We start from the raw sequence: 21545 nt of genomic DNA, 5'->3' as shown, positions 1-21545 counted from the left end.
GGCTATAATAGTAATATATTTTTGCACCTTTGACCGTATTTTTGCATGCAAGAGGAATCCAAAGTTGGCATTTTGCCACATAAAACCTGAAAACTTTTAGTTATTTAACCTAAGAACACTGTCCTTACAGAGCAACCACATAACAACAAACAGACAATAGCAGGGGAAAATGGGAAGGAAAATTTGGCTATATTTTATTCTTTTTAAGTCATTAGTCCCCTATTTCATAATTTAACCATCTAAATAGATAAATCTAAATGTTAGGTTGTGCTGGAACTACATTTAACAGAAGTTGTCATTTGGAAAGTTTCATGCACTATTTATTGAATATGTTGACTGGTATCCAGAGTGCAGGTTGACTTTATCCTGTTTTACAGACTATTAAGCACAGACTTATGCAAACAGACCAGCTGAACAATTGCAATCCGGAGGTAAGAATTATTTAAAAAAGAGGGCATGTTATGTATATGGAATTTTATTATTAAGTTAGACAAACATACTTTAATTGCAAAATTAGCTATCAAAAAACATTTTTAGATTTTGGCTATCCAAAACTGTGATGAAGCTTTTATTGAATTAAAGAGCATCATTTGGTCTTGAATGTTGTTTGTCCCTGTGATACTTTCAGTGCTGTCCTTATTACAAAGAAACTGCTCAATCCTGCTAGTTAGGAGAACTTTACCTATTAACATTAGGAAACCAAAAAGCAAAGATATCCTAATATGATTTAAAACATCTTAAATTACTCAAGCACTGTATTTATGCAGTAAAATAGAGTGAACACAATTTTTAGCACTGCTTTTTCTAGTAGAGACAGATTTTAGCGAGGTTATTTCACTGTAAAAAGAAACAGTACTTGTTCTTTCAGCACATGCCTGATACTTCATCATGTGGGTTTCCAGAGTCAGCTGAAGCACAGATTGCAAGTAGAATGCTTTATGTTTTCCAGTCCTGTTTTCATAGTCACTTTGACTTAATTCCTTTGTTAGTACTATTCAATTTCTCTTTATTTCTATTAAGCCAAATAAATGCCATAAAATAGGTCAGCAACAGATTTCATTAAGTCTTTGTTATAAATACCTGAAGTAAATGAATACTTGAAAAATTTTGTTTTGTCTAGTTATACTACTAAGAATAAATCTATAAACTATGTTGAAACATTGCCTCTTTAGTACTCAAAAAGCATTTTATATAGTGGCCATGAGCTACTAGTGGTGCATTTTATATGGTAACTTTTGTTGCTTAAAAGTTAAAAAGGGAAACACTTAAAGTATGTGTTAGCTTCCTGGTTACTTGAAATCTTTTTTTTTCTGATTTCTTTCTATTGACAATAAGGAAGAAAGAAGAAAAAATTTATTTTTAAAATATGAGGAATATAATACTTTTGTCATAGTCCAACACCATCACTGATCTGTAAAGTGCTATGTGTGTTTCTGTTCCTGAAGAGGTTTGCATTGAAATTTAATCTTAGTGTGTAGTTTATTGAATTAATGGGATAAAAAAATTACCTTTCTTTACACATGTAAGCTGAAATTGTTTTTTATACTCTTAATTTAATTTTTTGCTTGGAAATTTTAAGCCTAATTATAATACTTTTCTTACTGTTCTGTCACTTTTATTGCTTTATGGAATATCCATTGCTAACCTTTATATAATATTTGTCTTGTATAGTAAGTATATTTATCACTTTTATAAACAGCTCCAGTAAACATTTCCAATAACTAGTGAAGTAAAATCAAACTTACAAACTAAATGAACATGTTAGATCTGCTTACTGTATTTTGTCATCTCAGTTTGCATCTGCTAGGAAGCTTTGTCAGCTTTTCTTCCACATCATGCAATGTAAAAGATGTATTGTGTGGACCTTCATATTTCATTTGTTTCTGCTCAAAACGCTGATGATTTTATTAGCAGTGCTTCACAAGAAACTGCTGATTCCTCATCAGTCAGAATGCAAGCCAGTGAAGTTTGGATAATTTATTGAGTATTAAGTCTTGTCAATAATAGGTGTCTCCTGATAATGACAAAAGTTTATTGGCTCAGTTTTGTATCATCCTTCTTTACCTCTTAGAAATGTACTGAAAACCAGTCTCTAGTTTCTCTTTGACTTGAATGCTATGCAAGAGGTACCACAGTCTTCCCAAAACATCATTATTTTAGCGTATTTTCAAAATAATGCATCAATGTTACCAATTCTTCTAGTATAGAATTTTCAAAAAATAAAAATTTCAGTCACAATATATAAAGCTAGATCCTGGTGTGATCACCAGGTGAAGTTCAGTAGTAACATGCTTGTATGCACCCAATATACAGTCTTACATCTTAAATCCAGGTGGCAGAGAAGTTCTTCTTTAATTGTCATTAAACAGTTTGATTGCTCTTTAGATGTGCTGTTTGCATGTAATTAACATTACAAAAGTATGAATGCAACCATTATTTCCAAAGGAAATTTTAGTGGAGATTTTAATAGTTCATATATGAATGAGAAGATTAAAATAAATGTGAGTTGCAAATACCAGATGCACAAAGACTTGATTAAAAGAAAATTGTCTACATGAGCAGCTTAATTTATTGTTGATGTAACAATGGCTTATATTAGGAATCTGAGATATGAGACATTTGCAGAGACACTAAATTATCTAATGCTAAGGTGGGGTTCATTCACTGAGATTTTAGCTGTGATTTAACCATGATTATAATTTCTTTCTGATTTTTTTTCATGTTTTAACAGAGCTCCTAATGTTTTTTTATCTTCTTACTGGAACGTTTTTGGAAGCTATCTAATAGCAGTATATTCTTTAGACTTAAATCCTCAACTAGACTCAAAATCTCTGTCAGTTTAAAATACAAACTAATATTAATTAGTAAGATATTTAGATTGGATAATAGGAAAATTTCTCCCTGCAAAGGGTTGTCCAGCTCTGGAAAAGGCTTCCCAGGGCAGTAATGGAGTCATCATCCCTTGAGGGATTTAGAAGATGGGTACAAGTGTCACTTAAGGACATAGTTTAGTGGTGGGCTTGGTCATGCTGTTAATGGTTGGACTCAATGCTCTTTTATAACAATTCTATCTGAACTAAGAGACAGGATTTTTGGCAGAGATCATAAATTCTACAAGTTATTGAGACTACAGCAACAATAAATGTATGTAACTGTTTAATTCCCAGCAGTCCAATCAGTCTGACCCTGCTTCTCTCAGATATGCCTCCTTATCCCAGAATTACGAGAAATTTGAATTTACCACAGCCTCAGGCTGTGTGCTCAAACAAAAAAGCTGTATTTCAAAAGAGTAGTTACTAGGCAAAAGAAAGCCATGCTTCAGTTAGCAGTAGAGTTGCAACTGGCTTGTGCATGAGCTTTGGCTTGAATCAGAACTAGAGGAAAGATGTAAATAGCAATGTACCTGAGACGTTCACTAGCTCATTAGTGTCATTTATTTGTGATCTTTGGAAAGCTGAAAGTACAGACAGTAACAGGGAAATTGCAGAGCAGATACAGCATCTTATGGAAGCTACTGCATCTGACTGGGTTCTCTGAAAGTCATAAAGTTTTTTGCTGTCATGAATGGCAGAGAATAAGACGGAAGTCCTGTGCCATTAAGATCATGTTGACTGGAAGGACCCCTTCTGCTTGGAAATTAAAGTCCCTTTCCCCCTGCCCTGGTGGGGATGTAAGGTGGTATAGAATAAACTCCATGTCTTAGTCACATCCCCTCTGGCTACTGCAAAAATAAATTCTGTCCTGTCAGAAACCAGGATATACAATACCAACATTTTAGTCAGGTATTACCTGTGTTAGTTAACTTGGTTGGTTAAAGGTTTTTTTTAATTAAGCTGTTATTTTTTTTAACAGTGATATCTCATTTCTAGGTTAAAAGTACTGACTGGTCCAGTGGCACTTGGTCTATACTTCAAGGATTAGTGGAAGAGGACTTACTTCACGATGTAGTCACAGAACTTGCTGCAGGCTATATGTACAGTGCACCTCCTGTGCAACTTCTTCGTCCTCTTCTAGAATATGTCCTGTTGGTGAGAGATGAAGACTAAAGTATTATTAAAAATAAAAGCAATAAATGGAAGTATTATGATCTTTGCTTCTGACATAGTATTTAGTAGTTTTTAGTGATCCATTCACCCTTCTTTTTGTGCTGATTAATGTGCTTGTAAAAATAAGAAAGGATTTAAAAAAGGGTTTTTTCAAATTAGTATTTATTTGCAAGCCAAATGAATGTAATGCTCTAAATATTGTGGAAGGCTTGGCTATAAATATTTTTTGTTACTTTTAGAAACAGCACTATACTAGTATGCTAAGGATAGAGAGATTGATTGAGAACAAGGTTTGCTCTAAACAGTGGTACATTCAACTGGCATATCACAGTAGAGCAAGTTGTCCTTTTTCTCTTCCCTTTTTTTTTTTATTTAACATATTTTTTTCCTTGGAGTTGTGCATTAAATTGCATGTTACTTCAGTGATTAAATTTGGTCACTTGAGATTGTAAAGATTAAAGAAAATAAATAAACTCTTAGTGATTATATCTTTGGCTGGTCTGGAGCCAATATTATTTTCTCATTTTTTACAGGGAAACACCGATTCAATATTTTTTGCCAAACTTTGTCATGTTTTTTACCGTGTTCTGGATTGTGAACCTCCCTGGAAGTCCCCATTGATGTTGAAGTATTATTTGGATCTTCTTCAGTGTCCTATCTGTAAGAAAGGCACATGGTCCTTGATAGAGATGCTTGTAAGGTAAGAAGGATTAATGAGGTACCGAATGCAGTAGTTATGTTACTCCAAACACAGAGACAGCAGAGGAGAGTTGGCATTCTATTGCAACAAAGTGCTGTTTTCAACAGAACAAGTTATCAGTATGTGAAAGTCTAGAATTGTAACAGATTTGGATATTCCACTTTATGTTTCAAAAAGTGTTAGCTCACAGGCAGATGAAAGTTTTTGAAGGAAAAATAAGAACATTTTCTTAGCATTATTTGTTTTTTAAAATTACTTTATTTCTTATGCTCTTTACAGAGTATAGTAATCTGTGTACTCTTGCTGTTGTTGTGTGTATACATATAAACACACACACACACACACATGCATATATCTGCGGTTACAAAGCAAATTCAAGGCTTATCTTACCAAACATGAAGTTTCATGTTGTATTTCAATTTTAAACATAACCTTTACCATCTTTTTGAAGCAGTCTGATCATATCTTATCTACATATACAAAGACAAGACTGTATTTAGGAGCTGTTTGGATAGTTAGAATCTGCTTTATCTTGAGAACTTATTTTTTGTAATTTGCATCAACAGAAATTAATTCTTTATTTGGAAAAGAAACTACACCTCTTCTTGTGGCTGTGAAAAAACCTCAAGTAATATTTAAATACTTAGATACAGCTATGATTACAGATATGTGAATGTGTGTGATTGTAAGCATGTCTTGAAAATGAAAGAGAATTTATCTTTTAGATGAAGTATTTTGTCTTTTAGTACTTCCTGGAGAATGGGAATACACAGAAGTTGTATACCTGGTTCTAGTACTCAAAATTCTAGACAAAAAGTTTGTTCGCATGTTACTTCAGAATTATCTGCATCATGTTTGACAATCTGTAGTCCTGTCAAGTAGTATATATGAACTGTTATCTGAACAGAAGTTTGTAGGATGTTGCCATGTCTATAAAACATTACAAAATTAGCTTGTATGTAAAGGATTTTAAAGTTGTGTTTAATATAGTAATTGTACAATATCTCAAATAGAGACAGAAAAATGAAATCCAGTTAAATTATTTAGTTTACACTATAATACAAAATCTTCATCTGGAACACAAAAGCTCAGGCACAAACATGTTAGGTTTTTTTTTCTTTCTTTTGAAAAAAGCTTTAAAACCAGAAAATTAGGCTTTAAAATGTTGACTGTTGCTGGGGAGCAAACTATTTTCTTGTCAAAACAGACCAGATTCAAAGCTGATTTTTTTACCAATAGATTATCTCTTATTTCTGTCATACAAATGGAATTTTTAATTTTTTATTTTTCAGGTCTTGCCTTTATTGTGAAACAGTATGTCATACGGTCACAGTTTCAGGGACAGAAGATGGACTGAGGATAGTTCATAAAACATTATTGAAGTTTTTCCTTGATTTAGTAAAAGGCGAAGTAGAATTTCTGATAAAAAGGTGGGATTTGTAGAATAATACATTCATTTCTTTATTTGCAGCAGCTTGTATCCTAAATTGTGTATATCTCTGATAAGATACTGCTCTAGAAGGCAGCTTAGCAATTCCATTTATATTTCTCAATTCTAGTTTGTTTAGTGTAAATTCATAGGTTTTTTCATAATGTTTTAAGACATCTTGCCTTTTCCAGCTTATTATTCCAGTAAGCATTTTATTTTGCTCATAAAGTGGTACTTTTAGATTTGCAGTACTTCACTATTCATTCTTTAAGGTAGACAAGCAGCATTTTGAATATACTTATGCATATGTTTGATTTTTTTTTAAATTCAAATAAATGTTATCTCCTTTTTATCTTAGGCAGACAATTACCTTTTCTTGGTTTATGAAGTATAAAAGAAGTCTAGGTTTTGCTTTGCCTTTATATAGAAACGGTAGCCTTTACTTTATGTTAGTGGCACAGTATCAGGATTCCGCAGGTCTAACAGTAATAGTAATCATCATTGTACTTACTCTTCATCAGAAATTGTGTCTAATCTTTCCATAGGTAAAAATCGCCAAATCTGTGTGTATTTTGAATGGAGACAAGGCTTCCATCTGTTAACTATAATAATCAAAGTGGCATAAAGCTTTAGGTCTTTTCACTATTGTTTTTTACAGTTTGGTTGAAGGAACGAATTCACAGCATCAACAAGTCTTGCCACAGACGGTTCTTCTGAAGACATTCTTGCTTGAAAGTGGAACCACCGTGCTTTTTACCAAACACATAAATATTCTAGCAGATTGGGTCATATTTTCCCATAGAGAATTAAGTGGAAATAATTATGTGAGTGTGAATTTTATACTTTAAAATAATGAAGACTGACATATTTTTTTAAAGGCATCCCTTTGTTCATTCTTTTGTGAGGAATTATATGTAAGTATAACAGCTGCTTGTTATAGCTGCCTTTTGTTGTGAAGCGTGCTGGTTTTTGCTCCACTAAAGAAATGAATTGATCCATAAGATTCTTATATAGATATGTAGAGAAGAAACGAGTCATGAGTAGCTTGTTGGCTACATTCAGATGTTCACATGCCTTTACCAGCAGGTATTCCTGTAGTTATTACAGACACCAGCTTGTTCTCTCAAACAATATGGTGTAGTGAAAGAAATGATTATCGTATTTTACCGTGATACGATTCAGGAAACATTTCAAAGAGAAACCTAACAAAACTAACCCTTTTTTGTTGTTTGCTAGATATGCATTGTTTTACTGTAATAAAATGCCCTGTTTTTCTTCCTAAGCCTTTTAGATTCATTTTGAATATTTCCTAGGGTTTAGCATAAAAATGTAATTGAAGGCAACTTAATTGCTATTCTGTGACCTGCTGATCAGCAGGACATTGACCTGAAAGATACTAAGTGTCCTCTATACCACCTATTTCTTTTCAGAAGCAAGAGGCCTTGTAAAACATCTTTGACTTCTAGATTCTCACATAAAATAAAACCTAACTGCATTCTCTTTCAAATTATTGTGAGAGCACAGAATAAATAGGTACTCCATTCACTTGCTCCGTACAGTAACAGAACAATAGAAAATCAAGTATTTCAGAGAGAAAAAAGCACTTTCAATGTAATGCCAAGTAGTTATTCATTATGCTATGAAAGCAAAAAGATTAAACATAATGAGAGCTTGAATCATCTAACCTAGCCAGACCTCCTACCTTTTTTGAGGGCTATCAAAGCAAGACATTGTGAAACAGTGCTGCTTTTTATCCTCGGTCAAGATATTTTAAAAGTGCCTAAAATTAGGCTTCTGTACCCATATTTATATTTAAGTAACCTATCTTTTCAAAGGTACTGAGCAGCAAGCAGGCTTACATGCAGTTGGTGTCAGTAGCCATTCTGTTTCTTTGGAAAATGACATTGCCTTCATTTTTTTCCTGGTGTTGAATCTGCAGTTTAAGTGTAGGTACCATTTAGGTTTTTTTGCTATGCCTTCCTTTGACAGGTTCCAGCACTGTAAAGCCATGCCTTTCTCATAAACCTTTCCTTGCACTGGCAGAATAATCACTTTTGTCAGACTGTACTACATATATGAAAAATAAGCTTAATCCTCACACACAACATAAACCACAGAGATATGCCTCTTGTTTAGATACTGTTTGTTTTAGATACATATAAATCAGAATCATCGTTTCAGCACAAATCCTGGATGTCTGTTGCTTTCTCACTTTGATCTTACGCACTGTAGTGTAAACTGTCCTACACAGATGAATTCTAGCCTTAAAAAGCAGCTTGTTGCCTCATAATATCTGTAGTGTATTATGTTTTTTCTAACAGCTCTGTTCCTCATATTTATTTATCTATTGCACTTTCTTTCCCATTGCATTTTTGGCAAAATTAAATTCTAAACCGAAATACCATATTTTTACAATCCAACTCATTCATCCCTTTATTCATTATCAATCTTGTTCTACTAAAGCTTGATATTTTTCTGTCTTTTCAGACTAATTTTAAAATTCCGTAACACAGTTTAAAATGTCATTCAGAAAATCAAAAGAGTGAAACCTCCCTAGCTGTGCAGACAGAACTGTGTTTTCTCCTTCTTTTTTCTGTCATTTCAGAGAGACATAAATACATACACAGTATTTCCATGTCATTAGAGGTAGTATACTGGGTGCAAAATTGTCCTTTCTGTCTTCAGTTTGAGGGTGTGAGTCACTGTTTCCAGTTTTGTTTTATAAAAGCTGTTTGCTTAAGAGGTTAACACCTTGACAAGAAGCATGTAGGGCCATCCAGAAACGTAAATAAAAGGAGTGATCTTGGGTATTGTTACTGTCTGCATGTGGTTGGTAGCATATTGCAAAGGGGTGACCAACCATATTTCTCAGTGTAACTAAGTGTGTTAGGTTGTGGGAAGAAGCAAACATTCATGTTGTGATATACCAAACTTCTGTAAAGTTCTTCAGCGAAAATCTCTATAAGTGGAAACAGATGAATAATTTAACTAAACCCTTTCTTTGAACATATCTAATGTAATATTTTCTAACTGGTAAAAATGAGCAGTTATTAATTTTTTTAGCTTTTTAGAATCAGATTCTCTCTGTGATTCAAAGAGGTTGCAACAAAGAGCGTTGGAGTGCAGGGAAAATATCTGTGTATGTTTCCTCTCTTCTAGTGCTGAGTTGCTGCAAAATTATGTTGTATGTATTTGTGTAAACACACCATGTAAAAAGAGCAGTCCAAAAAGAGCAAAAAGCAAAGCATGAAGTTGAGTGCATTTGTTTTCTGGATTTAGATAGAATTTGCTGTATTTTAGAAGTAGCAGAATAAAAATAGTGACAGGAAATTGGATGTCCTCACTGATCACTGCGTTAACCTGTTTGGACAACATGGTGGAATAATATTGATACACTGTTCTTGTAGTTAAAAAGGTACTGCCAAAGAATATAAAAGATTTCCTATTATTTGAGCTCTTCAGATCAATTTTTAATATAATTCTAAAATAAATTAGCATATATTGTTTGTTATATTATTTAAACAGGTTTGATGGGGGAACTCCTGGTCAAAGTTCCTTGAATCAAATTTCTTAATTCAGTTTTAGAATTTACCAGGAAATGTGTATGTTGCTTATAACACTTCTAGTTGCACTGAGCTATTGCATAGTTTTTCACAATGTCACAGATGGTATCAGAAATGCTTTCCATCCCTGAAAATACTGGTGGGGATTTTTTTAAAAAAGCTGTCTTACATAGCCTGACAAAGAGGTGACAAAGGCATTCATTCAGGTTTTTAGTTCCATAGTATAAATTTGTGTGGTGTAGAACCAAATGTCTTTCTGGTCTGTCACTTGCAGTAGCTTTTTTGGAAGTATGTTTTAGGCATTTGTGGAGTACTCCATTTACAGCACATGAAAAAAACCCTCTTCTGTAGAGTTTTAGAATAACTCAGTAGCTCAAAGTAAAAAAGTTAAAATTAATTTTCCTATAAGAACTTTTATATGTAAAAACACACTGTGAAACTTCTGCCACCGTAGCACTGTATTTGACTTGACAAAGCATTAAATGGAACAGCAATGTAGGAATTGCTTTTGCTAACTTAACAGGTATCAGTTGAAGTGATGTAACCTTTGTATGCTAACACAGTCAATAGCTTCTTCCCACTTCTATGCCTTTCTTAGCGAGATAGCTTTGATTTTCAACAATAAGAACAAGGAAGAGAATTTTGAAAAGAGGTTTCACTGCATATTACTTAATTAGCTGTACATGGTGTAGTGGGTCAATCTCAGCTGGCAGGTAAGTTCCCACCCTGCATTGGGTTGAGGGAGAGAATCAGAAGGACAAATTTAAAAATGTATGACATTATATAAAGCAGTTTAATAACTGAAACAGATACTTACCCACAAGCAAAGCAAAATAAGGATTCCATTCAGTGCTTCCCATCAGCAGGCAGATGTTCAGCCACTTCCTGGAAAGCAGGGCTTCATAAGACATGGCAGTTACTAGGCAAGGCAAACACCATCACTTCGAACATCTTCTCTTCCTCCTTTACCCAGATTTTACTGCTGAGCACAACGTTTAGAATGCCTTTGGTCATTTTGGGTCATCTGTCTAGGTTGATGCCCCTCCCAGCTTTCTTGTTGTAGGAGCAGAGTGGGAAAAAAGAGGTCTTGGCACTGTCATACATGGTAGCAAATTTCAAATGTAATGGAAAAGCTTGGGGTTTTTTTACTTTTTAATACTGCATATGTTTTCATTACTGTGTATTGTTTTGTGGTTGAAATTGAAAATATTTTAACATATTAACATTAAAACATTTTTAGAACATATGGTCCTTTCAGCAAATTAGACCAATTTCTCTCTCCCTCATTTGTAGCATTGAACCATTTATTTAAAATATTGAGGAGAAGCTCTTAGTTTGTCTTAGCATTCTTTTACAAAAATGCTAACCAAGCCTACACAAGTTGGCAGTATTTGGCTTGTCTTGTCAGCATGCAGAGATACTTGGCTGGGCAAATGTAGATGCAGCTAGAGTACCAGCTACATTTAATAGTCACTGTGTATCTGACTGTGAAAAATTATTAAACTTGCAGCATTGACAGTCATTATTTCAGTCTGCTCCCTCAATGTCTGTTTTCACCCCCACCCTTTTTCTTAAAAGTATTTCATAAATTAATTAATTAAGGTAGTGATTTAGAAACCATAAAGATAATGTAAATACTTGTGCTTTGCATCTCTATCTACCTCAGATTACATCTATATGTCCTTGGTCCTGTCACTTAACTTTTGTTAAAATTGTGCTTATTTGCTGAGTTTGTGAAATTTATTTCCAGTAAAGAACTATTGGTGGAATTATTCACCCAGTATTTTGCTTTGGGGTCCAGTGATAAGAGGTATGCATACTTAAGCGAAATGTAAATGCATTTCAGATATTTAAGTTGTTCTTCAGTTTCTGTTCCTGAATCCTCAGAAGATAGGGAGTGTAAATGTACCTTTTTAAATATTTAAACTTTAGTTTAAAAATTATACTTTCAGGTTTTTGACATGCCATATCTGTGTTCTCAGGGTTTTTTCATTATGAGATTTCACAGTTCATTTATAATAAAGTATTATGACATAGTAAAGGAAGGGGAAGACCAAATCGAGTAGAGTTTAAGAAAGTAAGAGGAAGTAGGCCTGGAAGCAGTCTTGGAGGTGACATTCGTAACAGATTTTGTCTGGCCAGTTCTTAAAAATCTTGACAGATGGAGATTATGCTTCCACCCCACACTGTGTTTATTTTTTTTTGTGTTTATTCCTTTTATTTTGAGTGACAAGTAACTGTTAACTGTAGTGACAGTATTTGTATAGTTTTCAACAAATTACTTTATAGTGTTTTTATTATCCTCTATGTCACCATCTCCATTGTTCATATGTACATCTGTTTGACTTACTGATGCTCAAACTGGTTTTGGTGCATTTCAGCTCCTAAGGAATCCTAGTAAATTATTTTAAACCAACCTTGAACATACTTTTGTTCTCAAAGGAGTATCAGACAAATCATTGACTGTAGTGTGTACCCATTGAGTCTGGTTTGTCTCTTATCCAAAACTGTCCAGTTTCAAGTACTCATTATCTTTCACAAGATGCCATATATCAACTGGTGCTCTAGTGTAACAATAGTAATTCTCTGGTAGAGACCTAGGTCAGATGAATTTAATGTGTTCCTACTATGGTGCCTGTGTTCTTCCAAGCTGTGCTTTCAAAACATCTGATGGTACATGAGGTCAGAGGAATAACTTATTTCAGAGTAATTTTATAAAATATTTCTACTATGGCTCAGAAAGATATGTAGAGAGATGTGACTTTGCACAGACTAACTCAGACACTAGAAACACTGCTTTACCTGACCAGTATTGATTAAGTTCTCATATGGGTGAATAAATGCATTCATCTATCTTATGGTGGTGTCTGGATAGCTAAATTCCTGTCTGTTGTCTTGATGCCTCTTGAAGAAAATACACTTCAGCTTTCTTTACTTGTTCATGACCATTTTCACAGGATCACTGAATAAGCTGACTTGGAAGGGAGCCATAAGGATACATATATGTAGACATATATAAAGGTCTTTTTTTTTCTTTCTTTTTTTTTTTTTTTTTTAATGTGTGTGCCTGTTCAAGGTAGAAGATTGTAGGGTTAATATTCAGAAATATGGCTTTTTTCCTAAATTTGCAGCTGCTCATCTCTTTGAAATTTTTAGTAGCTGAAGAAAGTTTCCTTTTGCAAAATGACTGCCAAAATGTCTTCTGTGGAGGAAACTAACACTTTGCATTCTTTTCCCTTTTGGCACAGACATACATAGTCACAAAAAGAGGTTTATTTCATGGTGAAATCTTCAGGAAAAGGCAGTGCTAATAGAACAGGGAGAAAAAGATCTCTGCAATTGTCAAATTAAACACAAGGCTAATTGGAATAAGTGCAGTACTTGCACTCTTACGGTTAAACAAAACCTAATTTAAAAAGAAATCACATTGCAATTGTAAGTTTTGACACCATTTTGCATATAGTTTTAAATGATGTTTTCATAGAACCTGTTTTTCTCCAGTACCAAATCTTAATTGATATGGCATCAGTAGCACTAATTTTGTTTATCTGGCTGCAATAGTTAGCTTTTGAGCAGAAGAAAAAAGGCCAGTGAAGGAGCAGCAGAGTGGGCTTTTATCTAAAGAAGTTCTCGATGTTATTTCTGGTACATTATCAGTGTGAATTTTTTATATATTACAGATCAATAGATACGCCTATGCTTTTTTCCATTTAGGATTTCAGAAGTGAAGTTGCTGGTCTATTAAATGCAATTCTTGGAACTGTAGTGGACTATTGGATCATCTCAGGTTTGCTTATGGACAGAAATGTGTTTCATCAAGTGCCTGATTTGGCGCATTACCTTGCCATTTCATGTGATGGTGAGTGTTTGCAAGGCTTCTCAAAAGTCTTCTATTTGGATACACTAAGTCCTAATTAAAATCCTTGGTTTAGTTTCAAATTGTTTTTTATCCTGTGTTGCAGCTGTGCACTGCATGGTGTGTACATATGCAGGAAACCATTTTATTTTGTATGTGCCTGTTGGTGTCAAGCAAAGATCAAATAGAATGGGTTTTTTATTAAAGTCCCTCTAAATAAATGTCTAAATGTTGATGTGAAAGCAAGACCACATAGTCTGAGGAAGAAAAAAAAAAACTTTGGAGCTCTCTTTTCAGTTTAGGAGAAGCTTTGAGCATATAATAAAATTTAAATTCAGACAAGCAATCGGAGGCACCTTACTTAGGCAAATTTTATCACTCCAGAAAATCAATAGATTGCTAAAGACAATTTAGTCATAAGTCTAAAACCTACGCTGAACTGTGTGACTCTTACAACTTCAAATAAAACATTACAATGTCTCCTTACAAATCTTTGGACATAATGGAGGGAATGGGAGAAAATTCCATTGAGTCCCATGAATTACTGTAGTTCCTTCTCATTAAATAGACTAGGTAAACAGAAATCTCATGACTCAGATAACCATTATCATTTCATATGGAATATCAGTTGAGGTATCTGTACTTTTAGCAGCAAGGAGTTGAGGAGCTTGGAAGACAAAATTATCTCAAGAAAGTATTGAATTATTTTAATTTAATTTTCAAAATCAATTCCCACCAAAGCTTCCCCTGACTCCTTTTCCACTCATCATGTTCTGTGGTAACAGGTATATGTAAATTGTATCTGCCTTCTACCTGGGCACTTGGGAAGAACCATCATGAAAATAAATTACACTAAAATCTTAATCTCTGGACAATTTGTTCCACTCCAGTCTTACAGAAAGCAAATTATGAGAACTTATATAGGCTGACTTAGTCCTTAGACGGCCAAATCAGTTTGAACTTTATGGTGTTTAAATCAATGGAGTTTTTAATATGTACCACTTCAATGGATATTTTAGCCGTCATATAATCGGGACAATCTTGGATAAATATTTATGGAAGACTTTATTACTTTCCTGTATACAAAAGGGAAAACAAGAAGAGGATTCAGTCTGTTTATAGAGATTATTTGACCTGTACCACGTAGTACAATCTGCAGCACTCAAAGCAAAATTGTTGTGAGTTTTTCTGAATTCAGTTATACTTTGAGTAGCAAATGTATTCTCAAACTTGGATTTCTGTTTTGATTGAGCCTACAGATCAGTTAATTTATGAGCACTTCATAGCAGAACAGAAGATTCCCTCAATACAGTAAAGATTTCCTTCCTTATTGCAGGTCTTACTTACCAACCATTTCAGTTGTTATTTTGACAAAATTATTTTATTAGAATCAAAATACAAAATCTTACTACTGTAAGAAAAAAATCAGTCTTTCTGTCTTCTTTACCAAAACAGGTAGGTCAGACATATGCCTGATACATATTGATATATGTTGTATGGATATGTAAGTTTCTCTGCCACTGTGTGGGGCATTTTTTTAAACAGTATAAGCTGTTTACATCTGAATGGAGTTGCGATTTGCTTATGGTGACTTTTAATGTAGAACTTGTAGGTCACATGTGTTATTTGCAGATTTCTTGTTCATTTGTTATAACTCTTACCTGAATTTGTGTCTCTTCGAGATTTAAAAGGTGATCACTTGCAGAACTTCACAAAAATTAATTTTATTCTCAAAATAAAGGCATAACTTTTATAACATTGTATTAAGGGCATTTAAAAAATTTTCACACAAAAAGTGATGCTTTGTCTTCTAAAATATGTTTAACATTCTCTCAGTGTGTTATCATTGTACCAGATGATTGTTATAATCTATTTTAATGTGAAGAATTTTAGTAATTCTTGTGGAGAATAAGCTTCTGAATCTGCAATAGGAACAAAAAGCCTGGAAGATCTGTCTTCTAGATAACTAGGTATCTAGATTTCTGTATTTTCATTTTTAGGCTTACTTTATTTTTTTCCAATTGCTTTTATCCAGATTTTTCTGTATGTCAATTAAAAATGTTTATTTGTGCCATACCATCCGAATGGCTTCAACTGTTTGTTGCAGAAGCAATTTTCAAACAAATGTGTTTACAGAGGAATATTGCTGTTTCTACAGAACATCTTTCTCTTCAGAAAATAGTAAGTAAAACTTACCACACTTCAGTATTTTACAAGTAATTTGATTCATAAAAGTCTAGCAATATATCTTTTATTTGTGGTCTAAGGTAATGTTTGTTGCCTGCATTGTCTTTCCATGTGTTCCATACATTTAAATTTCTCTTTGCTTGAGATCTGGGTCCAGAAAAATAGTAAGATTTTTCTTGCCAGAGAATTTGTCACACCTGGTATCTGTTTACATGCAGTTAACATGAAAGTGAAAAAATGCAACAGCAGTGAAAGCTTTTAAAAGTAATCCCTGATATAATGATTGCAGTGTTACATTTGTACTTAAGGAGAATGCCAAATATAGTGTGATTTTTCTCAGCTACCTTTTCCTTCAGGGTTTTTGAAGAGATAGGTCCAGGCATTTATTACATACAAGATTTTATGATTTTGAACCGCAGTATATTCCTGTGAATTTCTCTTCTTAAAAACTTTGTCCTACTCACAGACCTTTGCTTGCCTTCAAATCACAATTTGTGATAGTTAGTGAGGAAAAACATGGTAAAAGCTGCAAAAGAAATTCTCAAAGCCATGACTGCTGGCAGGATGCAGGCAAATCAGGGCAATCACACGGTAATGTCAAGCCCTGATCTAGAGTCTCGTTTCAGTTATCTTAATACTAATGACTAAACAGAATATGGAATCCATAGCTGTTTGTCCGTGTTCTACTATTCTACAGGTAGAATCACAAAAAACCCAAATTTATGCCTTTGTACATTACCCATACACAAGTTTTCATTAATTTTGCAGGAATTTATTGTGAAGAGAGGTCATTGTTTGTTAATACAGCACATTTAAACAGAGGTTGAACAAAAGACTGTCAGAATTCTTAACATAAACCAACTGCATACTAATATTTTATGTATATTGCCACATATAGAGCAGAATTGCTACTTTCAGCATTGCCATGCCTACTGATCATTCTCTGCAACTACTTAAAAATTGTTACAGTGCTTGAAACAAGTCTATGTGCTTTTTGTTGTTTTCCTTAGTATGACTAAGTCTTCTTTCTCATTCCATACAGTAAAAATTTTCCAGTTTTGCCAGTTCTTCTCATACAGCATCTTATCAGCTCAGCTTTTCTCTAAGTTCAACAACTCCCTGGTGGTAAATGTGCAGTGAAGGTGCAAGTAAGGTGTTCCTCACCTATTGCACATTGCCTGCAAGATCTACAGTGAACGGCTAAATACGCAAAGCCTTCCTTAATACCTTTCTTCAAATATAATTGTTGTGTGTTAGATGAATTCCCCTCACTAGCCTTTTTTCATACACTTTTGGCAAACTGCAGAAACTTGGATAACTTTTTTAAATGAGCAGTGTAAGTGGGTTTGAAAGTTTATGTTACTGGAAAGAGACTAACATCTACAATAGCCAAGGCTGTCCTAATAGAGAGCAGCTAAGGGATAACTGGCTTACTGCCTTTGCAGTGCACAAAGAATTAATCTAACCCCTTATCTCAGAAGAGATGAAGGAGTTGAGTGAGACTGTCTTTAACCAAATTGCTCCCTGGTTTAGGAGCGGGAAGTCTGTAAATACTTAGTTTTAATACATGAAAGTCATTTGACTGTACTCAATCTTATGTCCAGCTGAAAAGATCCAGATTTTCTCAGCTACCAGAAACCTGAGAGAGGCCTAGAATTTCCCATTTTCTGTCTCAGACACAAGCCACTCACTGAGGCCAGTGTAAAGAGTGAATTACAAAAACATAAAAAGGAATGCAAAAGACAAGCTGAAACAATCTACATGTACAGTCATTCATATGACTGACTGACTGGATCAGATTTTTAAAAACTGAGATACATCAAGAATATAGATGGATACATGTGGATATAGATGGCTACTTTGCAGCAAGTGTAACAAAAGAAAATTTCCTCATTTATAAAATGTTACTTTTGCAACAGGTCTGTTCCTATTCACCTGCTTTGCGAGAGATAGGGATGCGTGAGACAGAGATACACAAAGCAAAGGAAAAGAAAATAGGGCAACAGCCATGCCCTGAGTCTCAAAGGACATTACAGATGCTAAATGACGATAAGCAGAATCAAGTCAAAGTGCTGCCTGATCTACCGTAAGTAATACCTATAACATCACCAGTTTTATTCTGCTTTGGGGGACAGCTTCTGACCTGACACATTTCTTGAACTTTATGTGACCTGTTTTGTTGTCTACAAATTACTTCAACTGACAGAAAGCTCCATTGTAAGCCTGTAACACCTCTGGGCTGGGATTTCCCCTTTTCTCTTTGATCATCAATTTCAGTGTATATGCACATGGATGTAGTTTTATTTGTCTAATATTAAATTTATAGGGTATATACAGAAGTTCACTGTTCATAGAATTAGCTTCAAAGAAATTTTAAAAGTGGGCAGTCCTATTTGATTTCTGTTTTAAATACAGTTATAATTAAATGTCATAGAAATTATGTAATTAAGACATTTCAGAAATTATGCTGAAATGGATAAATCTAAGTATCCTGTATGTACACAGTTAAAACCATTAAGTACATACACATTAAATACGAAATAGTGATTTTAAATGTGTCCCTTTTGCTTTCTTTTCGGTGACTTAATCTTTAATAAGCTTAGAGCAGAAACGGAAGTCCAGACTGCACACACCAAAGGGAGTTATCGTTTGGCTGAAGCGGTACACAAGAGAAATATTAAAGGTATTCTACATAACTAATTAATGTTAAGAAGTTTAAGGTGATTAGAATTTATAGTTTCATGTTTAAAAACTTCCCCTGATGAATGCTGGACTAAAATGATAGCTTATGCCCAAGAATTATTTTCTTATGGTCCATGTTTCTCTTTTCCAATGTCTATTTAAAAGGAGGAATTTGTATATATGGTAAAATAAAGTTGCTTTCTTCATTACCCTCCTCCTTCCCTACATTAAATACAGTCTACAGTTTGTGTGAACTGATTCCAGTCTTGCTTGCCTTACTTTGCTAATCCACCTCAACCTGTGCTTGGTAGGATCAACGTGTCCTGATTTGCAAGTATAATTCAGTCTTCATCTCTCTGAGTCCTAGACATTCTGTGAACAAAGACTGAGGAGTATGCTATGTTACATAGCTGTTTTAAGCATGTGGACTGTTTTCTTCCAGGCATTCAGCCCAGACTACGAAATGCACTTGGCTTTTGTTTTAACTGTACTGGAACTCATGTACCTAAGGAATAAAACAGCACTATAGTAATTAATTCATTTCCTATTTACTACAAAAGTTTAATAATTGTACTTTGCATGAGGTTTGCTTTGCTACAGAATTATTTACTGGAACTACTTTTTCATCTTTATCATCAGAAATTTACCTAAAACTGTATTAATATGCACCCAGGAGAAAGCTCAGAAAAAACAGGGAAAAGCAAGCTGGAATTGTTAAAAAAATTAAAACCAGAATTATTATCACAAACAAAAGAAGACCTCACCTCCTTTAAAGGTTTAAAAAAACTTCAGCAACAGAGTCAGACCATACATTTTTTAAAATTGGATCCCTTTGTTATTATTGCTTTTGCAAGTAAAATTGATGTGAATTATTACATCTGATTTCTATGAAGAAAAGTGAGCTGAAGAGGGGGGGAACTTGAGAGGGGAGGGGGAGGGAAGTGGAACCAAGCAAATCAATCCTGCTTTTTTTTCTATTCCCCCCTGCTAAAATTATTAGTGTCTGCTGTTGAAAGAATGGGCATGGAGCTGACAGATTTACATAGTAAAGGTATTAATATAACAAGATGCTCCATGTAAATCTTACTATAAAAGCTAAGAGTTGTAGCCTAAGATATCTTGAATTTCTAAGATGTTTGGTTCATCATCTTTCACCTGGTATCAGGATTTCCCTCTGGCTCTTGTTCAAAGCTAATCAATTATTGAAAAGAAAACAGCATTTAGAATGTGTCTGAAGTTTTTATAACACAGAAGCTAGTGGTGTACATATAGAAGCTAGTGGTGTACATATATAAGCAGCAGCTTTCACTTGTTTGCTGTTTAATTTTTCACACTTACTTCAGCTGTACATGGTACTGAGGTTTGGAATTTTTTTTTCCCAGGGTCTACTACTAATAATAATTCTATTATTATTACTAATTTTCCTCTTTCTCCCCTCCTTCTCTGCTGTAGCCAAGTCAGAGAGCCTATTGAGAAAGAGCAAAACATCTGCTAATAGATTTGAAGTTTTGATTTATACTTGAGTATGTAGAGGCATTTGTGCTTAGCCAGAAACATTCATTTGAATTAAGCTATAAATGCTGTGTAAAAAGAACCATACATCTTAATGTAGGTTCATGAATAAATTTAAGGGAGGGCAACTGCACTCTAAAGTTTTATTGCTTCAAAACCCAGTATTTTTGGTGTTTTGTGATCACTTGGTGCTTTTATAGTGTGACTGAAGCTTTAAACTTTGAACTAGAGGGGAGATAATTCCTGTGCTAAACCATTTGCAGTACAATTTCATTGCTGGATCTCTGGTGGAACAGAAGCTCCGTGGGGTTTTTTTTTCTTTTAAGATGTTTAAACAGGATAAAGGAAAATCGTACTCATTATTGAGTTTTCTGCTCATAACCAGGTCTCCTAGTTCCAGACCCTTTGATTATTTTCTTTAGTTGCTATCTTGTCTAGTCTAGTGTAATCTATTAATTTTTCATGGTAGGAGAGACAGCCCTGCATAAAGCTTGCAGAAATAACAAAGTGGAGAGATTGATTCAGCTTCTCTCTTTGCCGGGAATAGACATTAATGTTAAAGGTAAGTTATTCATTTTCTCTACCGAACCAAGAAATTAAGACACATAAAGAACTATATTAGTATCTCTTTGGTAACAAGTTTGTATTTATACAATCTAAAACTCTTTTAAATAACACAAATTGTGGGCTTTACAACAAACATTAAGGTAAGATGAATTTATAACTGAAGTATTTTAACATCACATTTTCTACTGATTTTTAAAAATGCTATTATTTTCAGATATTTTTCAATAGAATTTCTTGTTTTGAAATCACAAGCTGCCATTCCAGTTGTAATGAGTACTAAAAAAGTAAAGTGTTTTCCTGTCTAATGAATGACATTATTAACATTTCAGTACTACTTCTGCTGTTTTAAAACTTCCCTTGATTTATAATTCAGATTATGCTGGCTGGACGCCTTTGCATGAAGCCTGTAACCATGGTAGCACAGCATGTGTCCGTGAAATTCTGGAGCGGTGTCCAGAGGTAGACCTGCTCAGTCAAGTGGATGGGGTGACTCCTTTGCATGATGCACTGTCAAATGGACATACAGAAATTGGCAAGCTGCTACTTCAGCATGGGGGTGAGTGCATTTATGCTAAACTAGTTTAGGGAAATTATCCGCTGTTCTGAATCTATATGAAGTTTTCAGTGTTTTTCTTGATAGTTTCCTAAAACACAAAGTTATTATGAAATATTTTAGAACGCTTTTAAGCCAATCTGGTTTGTTTACAATAAAAATAATACTGTTTTCACACTTATCTTGATCAGCTGAATATTAAACTAACTAAGATTTCCACAAGTTTTTCCAATATAGTAATGTTTTTATCCTGCATTTTACACCACATGCATTGCAACTATAATCTCCACTAATGAAAATAAAGATTACCTAATCACCAATCAAGGCTAAGTATTTTCTCTTGTTTTGATCTATTTCTACCACAACACAAAACCAGATCAGTTAAATCTCTATATATTCATGTATTTCAAGATAAATTTTTTCAGCATCTGTGAAACTTGATGTGATGGT

The 21545-nt window shown here is 34.0% G+C and overlaps 1 protein-coding gene across 5 annotated transcripts in view; it reads left to right on the top strand.

Annotated features, from left to right (window-relative positions):
- The window catches only part of SLF1 (SMC5-SMC6 complex localization factor 1), a 34331-nt gene that overhangs the window by 10100 nt on the left and 2686 nt on the right, over positions 1-21545 (top strand). For all 5 annotated transcript variants that reach the window (XM_068175703.1, XM_068175702.1, XM_068175706.1 and 2 more), the window contains 11 exons: positions 378-431; positions 3870-4028; positions 4580-4746; positions 6039-6176; positions 6834-6999; positions 13453-13597; positions 15630-15775; positions 17701-17867; positions 18361-18464; positions 20445-20537; positions 20916-21098. In XM_068175703.1, the coding sequence (XP_068031804.1) occupies positions 378-431; positions 3870-4028; positions 4580-4746; positions 6039-6176; positions 6834-6999; positions 13453-13597; positions 15630-15775; positions 17701-17867; positions 18361-18464; positions 20445-20537; positions 20916-21098 (1522 nt within the window). The remainder of the gene's footprint in view (positions 1-377; positions 432-3869; positions 4029-4579; positions 4747-6038; positions 6177-6833; positions 7000-13452; positions 13598-15629; positions 15776-17700; positions 17868-18360; positions 18465-20444; positions 20538-20915; positions 21099-21545) is intronic.

Source organism: Anomalospiza imberbis, chromosome Z (genome assembly GCF_031753505.1).
Source record: "Anomalospiza imberbis isolate Cuckoo-Finch-1a 21T00152 chromosome Z, ASM3175350v1, whole genome shotgun sequence".
Lineage (NCBI taxonomy): Eukaryota > Metazoa > Chordata > Aves > Passeriformes > Viduidae > Anomalospiza > Anomalospiza imberbis.
Note: the sequence above shows the minus strand (reverse complement) of the source record. Positions and strands in the feature narration are given on the sequence as shown.